The sequence below is a fragment of the Falco biarmicus genome, unplaced genomic scaffold (assembly GCF_023638135.1).
Source record: "Falco biarmicus isolate bFalBia1 unplaced genomic scaffold, bFalBia1.pri scaffold_70, whole genome shotgun sequence".
Taxonomy (NCBI): domain Eukaryota; kingdom Metazoa; phylum Chordata; class Aves; order Falconiformes; family Falconidae; genus Falco; species Falco biarmicus.
In genome coordinates this window covers 161,574-170,563 of record NW_026612000.1, presented here as the reverse complement: position 1 = coordinate 170,563, position 8,990 = coordinate 161,574, and the positions used below count along the sequence as shown (strand labels likewise).

The following is an 8,990-nucleotide window of genomic DNA, read 5'->3' as shown; positions in this document are numbered from 1 at the left end:
TAAGATAGGCTTCAGGAGCTCTGATGAATTGGGATGATGGGCTGCCCCTTCTCGCGGGCTGGGGCACCACAAACTGGAGGGGTCTTGGAGGGTAGGACAGACCCTTGCCAGCTTCGTTCTGCTGGGCTTTCTTCTGCCTTCCTGGGACACGGTTCTGCCGTTATCCCTTGGGCAGCATTATCCCATTCTGGGGCGTGAGCCTTTTATTTTTAAATCTGCGATTTTGTATTTGACTTCTTGTAAGTATTTAGATTGATTAAGCACATTCCCAATGCATCTGAGAAACAACCTTTCTGTTTTTTCTTCTCTATCATTACAGGGTGGGAAAAGTCAAACAGACAAGGGATCTAATGACAGGAGGAGGCACAGCAGCTGCTTGGACCTATCAGAAACTACTGTCATACATGAGAAACGTGTCAGTGTTTGTTGGCCTGACATCCCTCTACTATTTCTGATTTCACCACCATACCTGCCCCTGCTTCTTTGTAGAGGATGAACAGAGAGGGTGCTGTGTGCAAGAAGTCTTTTGCCTGGGGCTCTGCGTTTGCTTCACCTGCACGGCTCCTTTGATCTTCCAAACGCACCCGTGGAACACAAAAGCACGTGCAGCAAAGTGACCTCGTGGAAGTGGACAACACCTAAACCAAAATCCACCAGCAGCACAATAAGGAATTGGACCAGAAGCCCCAGATTTTGAAAACCCTCAGCCCCTCCTCATACCTGTGCACCTGTCCACAGGTGCTGGCACCTCCTCGGCTGATGGAGGGGAGAGGCCGGCCACCTCCTCCCCAAAGATGTCCCCGCAGTTTTCAATCACAAACTGCACCAGCACGTTCCCCTGCACACATCAAAGCCTTGGTCTCAGCCTACGAGTTTTCTCCCTTTGAGCCTCCCAGTTCCCCCTGCCATCCCCCTGGGGAGGGAGGGAGGGAGGGAGGGAGCAGCTGTGTGTTGCACAGCTGGCGGCCCCGCTTGAACCACAGCAGCCTATGAGCAACAGTTAGCTGGTTGATGGTGAGAGTGCTCATCCTTCGTCCTCCATCAGGGTGCGGGCGTCTCCCGTATCACACTGGGACGCAAAAAAGCCTCAGCAGTCCGGCTGCTGTTGGAGCTGCTGGAAAAGCTTTTTGGGCGAGCCGACGTATTTGTAGTGGCCAGCATGGCAGTTTGCTTTATACCGTTGCCCTGAGCGTGGGCGTCTGAAGAAACTGCCCGGCAGTCAGTGTGCAGGGATGACGGCCGCAGGGGACAGCAAGCTGCAGGTGATGGTCAGCGGCGGCACCGTGTCTGCCTGCGTGTTGTCCCGGCTCTGAGCTAATGGCGCTGCTCCCCAGTGGAGCATCCATCGAGCCTGAGCACAGGCTGTGTCTTAGCCAGAATCCGAGCAGGAGCTGAGGGGACAGTGACACCTCCAGAGGTGCCATCCGGCCCCCACCTCCCTGTGTGACTGTGCTGTGAGTCCTAAAGCTCAGCCGTGATGCCCACTGGCAAGGAGTCTGGGCCAAGGGATGATCCCAAAGTCCTCCCCTAGGACGCACCACCAAACAATATCTGCCCAGTCCCCAATTATCACATGGCAGACGTAGTCAGAAGAGAGGAAAGATCATTTTATTGAGGACATCAGCTGCAGGCTGGGGGGGTGGTGGCTACCCAGGAGCCCCAGGGCTTCAGGCAGGAAAACAGCACCTGCAACAATAAGAGCCAGGAAGCACTGCTAAAGCCACAAAGCCAGGACGAGGCGTGACTTGGTTGCCCTTGCTTTGGGGAACGCTTTACAAAGTGCCTTGAATCAGCGCTCCCGCCCAAAGGACTGGTTCTCTTCATTTACTCCAGCAGCCTCGGCAGACAATAAAAGCCTTACACAAGCAGCCTGCCACAGCAAGAAAGGATCTTCCTGACTTGCCGTTCAGTTCTCAAATGTTACGTTACTGCCTGTGGAACAGGGTTTAATAGGCTGTATTCCCAAGACCTCTGACTCCCCTTTACTGACCTGGGGCCTCGCGTTTGTGCTTTTCCCAAATGATATTCGTTCTAGTGTTTGGTCCACAGTTCCCCATTCTAGTATCTAATAGTGCATTCCACCACTTCATACGTTGACTTTTCAATCGCTTCGTCCGTCTCTGGCCGGCCCCCTCGCAGGGAACACGGAAACGCAGATCGGGACTCCCCACTCACTTCACAGTTAAACTGTGTCTCTCACACACATCACACTTGCTGGGCAGCCCTCAGCCACACAGGCAGCATGTTACATACAACTCTAGGACTGCTGACAGTTTGCGTTAGCACACAAAGTACGTGTTTCAATGAACAATTGCCAAAAACCAAGTTCTAATTTTTTCTGGCCCTAAGCAGGGGCCCTCTGCTCTGTTGCCCCTTCTTCCCCCAGTTTCTTACCGGAACTAGTAACTCCAGCTCACCAGCTCCTTGACCATGGCTTCAATCTGTTCCTGAGCCACATGCACATCTTCTGTAGGTCCTTCCAAAGTGATGTTATCCTCTCCTCCAGTGAATTTGATGTGAACCTTGAGGTGAAAGACAATGGATCTCTTAAGAATTTGCCAAGATCCAAGCCAGGCCAATGCTCTTGGTCAGGCCTACACCATCCATCCCTGCCACTAAGAGATGCGCTCCTTCCCAAAAAGCCCAAACAAAATCCCCACAATTTTACAAGTCAGTAACTTAACGATTTCGGCCATATGGCAGTGCCTAGAGCCCAAGGCTCTGGTGCTGTCCCAGTTTCTGCAAGGGCTTTGGAGAAGTTTACCCATCTAGCCTTTATCTAGATACCGCCTAACTCACCAGGGAGAAGCCTCGCTGCACTCGCCATTTCCAGGTATCCTACTACATCAGTTCTCAAAACAGCACCACATAAAGCTTCCTTGGAAGGGCTCAACCCATGACAATAACATAGGAGGAGCAGTGTTTGCAGCAGTAAAAGAGAGGGTTCCCTTGAACAGCAAAGATCTGTGTCATTTCCCCCTGGGTTTACCCACGCTAGAAGACACCTCTCTCTTCCGTGACGAGTGATCTGGACTAAACCTTCTTCTACGCCGGGGGTGTTAAGCTAACCAGCTCATCCATACCTTTGGCATCTGCTGAGTTATTTTGGCCAGGTTCTGTCCTTTCTTTCCAATAATGAAACGATGAAGCCAAGAGGGGGCAGAGACCGAGGAGACGGTAAAACTGTTGGCCTGAGAGACAGAAAAACAGAGAAGCTGTTTGATGGACAAACTGGGAGAGGCCTTCACAACAATTCAGTTCCAATTCCCATGCTGCACCTCCGGTATTGACTTCTAAGCTGCACCTCTAATGGCCCAAGAGAGACCACCCCCGCTACACCTGTCAGTGCTCACAAATGTATCTTCGCGGGACCTTCAAAGGAGGCCTAGCCCATCTTGTCAGTACCTTTGCATAGACTTCAGTCAATGCTTGCCCAAGTTTCTCAGGCTCGCCTCGCAGTATCAGCGTCTCCGAGCTACTGTCAGTGGGTGGGATCTCGACAGAGACTCCAGTCTTCTCCAAGATCTCCTGCAGGGAATTCCCCTTGGGGCCGATGACATACTTGTGCTGGGACTTCTTCACCTCCACTGCAATAGTAGTAGTCTTCTTTTTCTGTAGGGGCAGAGACACTGAGGCATCAATCACAAGGGGGCGGGGAAGGACAAGAGCGACAGGAAGAGGCACAAGATGCAGTCAAACTCTGCACCCAGCAAAGAGCAAAGCCAAGCTGAGCACAGTGGCTCGGCAGTACCCTAGCACCCCTTGGACCCCTGCCTACAGAAAGCCTTGTGCTCAAAAATTCACAGGGGAAGTACAAAACTAGCATGCTGGGTCAAGCTCCCTGGGACACGGCATGCAAGAGACCACACACACACACACACACAGGCATGTCGTTGTCGTCGTCCCTGTCCCCCCGTTGGACAACAGGGTTCAACTCCCAGCCGTCTCCCAGGCAGTGCCGTGATGCAACACTGTGCAGGCTATAAGCCGATTGTTGAAATCCAGACCGGTACAAATACAGACCTAACCACGAGGAGAAACAGCCCAGCAACCCACAACAAGGATATTCACAGCAGCGTTGGCTGTGGGAAATAAACTGGAGTGACATTCACTCTTCAGCAACTTCTGCTTATGTAGCAGCTTTGATACTGTCAGCTGGCCACCACTGTAGACCTCACACTTCTTTCCTTCCTTAGTAGCCCCGGTGTGAACAAGAGCCAGGGGAGCTCTTGGTGGCCTGCTAATTCCCACGATACAGAAAAGCCAGAAATCTGTCACCTCCCGGATAGTATCAGCCCAGCTCCCACTCTGCCGAGTGAGGAAACGGTAGGATTCGGGGTCATGTACTGCAAGGGCTGCTGAGCCAGATGCAACCGAGGGATGCACAAAAGTAGAACAAGAAGGGAAGAGTGCCTAGGAGCGGGTGCCAGGGGAAGGTGGGAAGCTTTATGGACCATCCGTACCTTCTCCTCATAGATCTTCTTAACGCGAGCCACAGCCTGGGCTAGTTGCTCCTTTTCTCCGGTGAAGACTATCTCGGTCTTGTTGACACTGGGTGGAGGAATGTTGATGCGCGTCCCTGTGTCCTGCATGAGCTCCCTCACCAGCTTGTTGTAAGGGCCAGCAATGAAAGGGTGGTACACTTTCTCCACGTCCAGCCGCTCCACGGCACGCTTATCCTGGAAGAGCCCACAACAGACCTTGGTGGGAACTGCCCTCTATATTACAGTCTCTGCCAGGCACAGCTAAGTTCCCAGGGGTGTCCTGCCTGACACTCTGGCCCAAGCAACCTTCTCAGTTTGCGGGCTTGTAGATCTCCACCTCTTTCAATCTACAAATACGGTTGCTGCTGCTGCTCCTTGTTTACGATATTCACCCCTGTGATCTCCTGCCTTATCCCAGCTGGCACCTAAGACGCTTCACTTCAACTATCAAATGCTTGTTTGGGCTTCAGAGATGGACAAAACGCAGCACAAGAAGTTTCAGGACCTGGCAGCGGTGCTCATACAGCCGGCGAGTGGCACAGTATACGTCTCCGTTCAGGCTAACGTTAGCCACTGACTGTAGCCACGGTGGCTACAAACTCCGACTATACCGTGGGGAAGCAAAATGGCTGACCAGCTAATGCCATGAGAGAGATCACAGTACTGAGGTACCTGCTCAGCGGAGATAAGCAGGATCTCGTGCCGGGCCTTCTCAATCCCTTCTTTAGTGCCGCTGATCTTGATCTGGTTGCTGGGGTCATCTGGGCGGGGGATCTGCATTTTGGTTGCAGTTTTGAGCTTCAGGTCCTGCAGCCTCTCACCCTTCTTTCCAATGACAAAACGGTGGTGCTCCTTGGGGATGGCAACTGTCGCTGAAGCCTGCGGCAGAAGAACCAAGCATCTGTGAAAAGCCTTGCCTGCACTGGCAGATCCACAGGAACAGAGCCAGGGAAAGCAAGGTAGACGCTGCTCAGCGGTACTGCTCCTCAGAGCAAACACAACGCCTTCCCAGCACATTCTGTCTGAGGGCTGACACTGTACCAGCTGATCTACAGTGCCTCTATGCCAGGAGTATAAAGCCCACCTTTCCCTCAAAACCCTTCTGTTTGCACAGGAGCAGTACTCTGAATTAGCAAAGGCCTTCCGACACAGACGAGGAGGTGCCTCTCCTCCAGTGTAAGACACCAGGCAACAACTGAGATGGCAGCGCACAGCTGGAGTTTATCTGAACTCTGGCATCTGCTGCCAAGGCTACAGAGAGCAAGACGTACAGTATGACTCCTAGGAAAGAGAAATTCAACACCAGAAACCTACTGCAGGAGGCAGGCAGCTAGCAGATGCTTACCGCTACTTAAGTGCTAAGGCGTCTTCAAGTGTAGCACATGCTGCTCCTGGGACTGCTTCTAGAAGGCCCCGCATGCAAAAGGGGTCCTTCTCAATCTACCATTAAAGGGCTGCTCTATACAAGGGCTTCCTGACTTCTTCCCTTCTCACTGAGTTTTTACAGGTCTGGTAGCTGATGACTGCTATCGTGCTCCTGATCCCTGTGATTAGGCAACCACTAACAGCAATCAGACAATGAACATTCAAGCTATAATGGAAAAATAAAGGATGAAGAAAAGATCACTCGGTGTGACTTTTCAGCTCTGTGTTCCTGTCCTGAAGCTAGCCAAGCCCAAGAGAAGCTGGAATACAGACACACCTTCCAGACCTGGGGCCAGGGCAGAAGGAGCTATATTTGAGAACAGTGGCTCACGGGTCTGTGGCGGCACGACCTGAACTGTTTTTTCAGATGCACATTGTGGATGTAGGGTTTCGTTCCTTTCTCTTTCCTCTGGCAGGGTATGACACAGGGGCTGAACAGCGCTAAGCAGACATGGTATTAACATTGCATTACCTACCTTTGGCATTATACTTTAAAACACACTGCAACACCTGGCTGCGATACATCCTAACAAGAGCTACCACCTTGACTATGAGCTCAAGAACCTTAAGGTAAGAGATCAAAACCTAGAGGACTGAAGCAACCGAAACAACAGGGTTGTGGCTCCTTACCAGTGTGCCTTGAGTTACACAATGCAGAACCCTGACCCGAAGCTTTTGGCTTTTGGCAGGACTTCCTTTCCTCTACTTTTCTTTCTCCCAGCCTTCCACGTTCTCCTCTGAAGGACTTCAGGAAAAGCACAGTCCCGTTCTCACACACTACTAGCTTTGTGTGTGAGGCTCCTGCACCCCCTCCAGCACCAGCACCTCAGCACAAAGTCACTGGTTGCAACTCAAATGTTCCAGAGATCGCAGGCTCCACGCTTCATGCAACACCACGGCCTGTAATTACCTTGGAACCCTATTTTAAGCCTCATTCCCATTCCAAATTGCCAGTTGGGTGCTTTGAAAACGTACAGCAAAGCTGAATTAGTCATACCTCTTTGGCTTACAAGCACACGGGCCCAAGGGTCTCAAAGCATTTGCGAGTCTTGGGGAAGAGCAAAGACGAAGGCAGAAACAGTTAGATGCCCTCACCCGAGCCTGCAGTCGAGCGACAATCTGCTTCCGAGCCTTCGTGACTGCTTCCGCCTTGCCAGAGACCACGATCGAAAGGCCCTGGTCCTTTGCGAGAGACAGCTCCAGGTGAGCTCCCGTCTTCCGCATGATGTCAAGGCAGATCTTGGCCTGCTCGCCTTCTCCAAACTGATTCATGCCCTTGTATTTCCTCTCCTCCAGTGGCACATGGAACACCTGCTCAGCCACGGGACAGACACAAGCAGGGCACAGCAAGGTGTCAGTGTGCTTTGGATTGTCAGTGCCTCCCTCTGCAATCCTCCCTTCAGGCCTGTTCCAGCTATCTGTGCAACAGGGATGCAGAGCTTTGTCTGGGCAGTTTTTCAACACATCCCTCCCCCTCCAGAGCAGTCCTAGCATTCAGCTTCAGTCTTCCTTGTGCGCCAGGGCAAAGGACAGCAAAGAGGCAGTTACTCTGACACACTAAGGGATTTCATACTCCAGGGAAAGCTTCACTTCACCTACTTTTTGGAGGGATGAAAAGGAGGGAGATAAGACACCCACTCCCACCAACCTGAGTGATGACAGAAGCCTTTATTGGCCGGATTTTGCTCCAGGGCCCAGCAGGTTCCCGGGCAGCTTCCAAACATGGTGCTTTCTCAGGGAGCGCAGGGAAGGCTTCCTCGTAGGTGGGAGGATCCTTCTCTTCTTCAGAGTTTAAAGCTGTTACTGCGGTGAAGCAAACAAGGCAAATGAGATGCTCTCCCCACAGAAACGCCCCCATTCATAGGCAGTGCAACTCTATTGAGGCATCATCAAAGAGAGACAACAAAGGACTTGTGCACTACTATTCATCCTGCTACAGTTATGCTTGTGGAGAGCAGCCGAGTCGGGAGCACAGCTGAGCTCAGCACAGCACAGACTGCAGTAGGTGCCGCCATGGATGCAGGAAGCAACCGTGCAAGTGAATGGTGGCAGCAAACAAGCACATTATGGCCAACTTTGTTGAGAGGAGCTTGATCGGGGGACAACAGGCCAAGCAGAAGGAAATCAAAGGGACACAGCAAGGCTGTAGGTCAGAAGGGGACAAGACAGACACATGCCCAGGAAGAAGGCAGAGAGAAGCAGAAGCACTCTAGTTGGGGCAGAGTCCAGGGAAAGCCTGTAGCTTATGTTCGACTCAGCTGTGCACTGGGCTGTGCCAAGCGGGCCAGCTCGCAGCTGGAGAATGGGTGCCGAGACCCATCAGTGAGTCAGTCAATACGGTTATAATGACTTTCCCCAACACCTGGCTGAGCAAAGGAGGAAGTGACAATCCAGCACACTGATCCCACGAGGCTCTCTTGCAGCCCAATGACCCATGCTTGCACATGCCCTGCCCCACGGCTGACAGCGTTGCTAGCCAGAGCTCTGTGAAGATCTGAGGCTTGCCTCTGCCTGGCCCTGCACTGTGCAGCACCACCGATGTGCTCCTGTGGGTGGAAAGCCAGAGTCTGGCAGGCCGCCAGCCTAGGAATGGCGAACGCCGTGCCTGGACACTTAGGGGGAGCCGGAGGCATGGAGCGAGCTTGGCTAACAGCAAGGAACCTTGCCTGCGCAGTCTCTATTTAGAGGCACATCACAGGAACTCAGCTGTGTCTTCTCACCTTTCACCTGCTGCTGCGTCAAGCCACTGCGGTGTTCGGCAAAGCTCTCCTGGGTCAAAAGTGCCACCGAGCTCATCGTCGACCTCCCACGCACACACACAATCTGGGTATGCCACTGGAAGAGACAGAGGAGGCAACGCTATTACCAGCACCATTCAAGATGCACACAAGTCACTCCAGGAAGGCAAAAGACGTGTTTACTGAGCACTTTTCCAGCCGGCCTCTTGAGAAGCGCCTACAGGGCCAGTCTGCTGCCCTGTTCTCTTGCTGAACCACACAGAAACTCAGGGGGGATTTTTCCTCATAGCACAGCGGGCATCAAAACCAGAGCTCCTCGTTAAGAAGGCAGAGGATGTGCAAC

The 8,990-nt window shown here is 52.5% G+C and overlaps 1 protein-coding gene across 1 annotated transcript; it reads right to left on the bottom strand.

The window, feature by feature from the left end:
• Window positions 1–2,394: 2,394 nt before the first annotated feature.
• LOC130143557 (vigilin-like) lies at window positions 2,395–8,771 on the bottom strand. The gene is made up of 8 exons (XM_056326244.1): window positions 8,630–8,771; window positions 7,558–7,712; window positions 7,005–7,220; window positions 5,157–5,363; window positions 4,464–4,679; window positions 3,406–3,612; window positions 3,084–3,191; window positions 2,395–2,522 (listed from the first exon to the last, which is right to left on the bottom strand). Exons 1-8 carry the CDS (start codon window positions 8,703–8,705, stop codon window positions 2,400–2,402), a joined length of 1,308 nt encoding a protein of 435 aa, XP_056182219.1. The 5' UTR covers window positions 8,706–8,771; the 3' UTR covers window positions 2,395–2,399.
• Window positions 8,772–8,990: the final 219 nt, after the last annotated feature.

Bases quoted from the DNA above. Each gene is read 5' to 3' on its own strand.
- LOC130143557 (XM_056326244.1), bottom strand. From the start codon at position 8,705: ATGAGCTCGGTGGCACTTTTGACCCAGGAGAGCTTTGCCGAACACCGC. The intron at 5,364-7,004 runs GTGAGGGCATCT...CTTCTGCCGCAG, and splicing joins TCGCTCGACTGCAGGCTCGG to GCTTCAGCGACAGTTGCCAT. The intron at 3,613-4,463 runs GTACGGATGGTC...CTGCCCCTACAG, and splicing joins AGAAGATCTATGAGGAGAAG to AAAAAGAAGACTACTACTAT.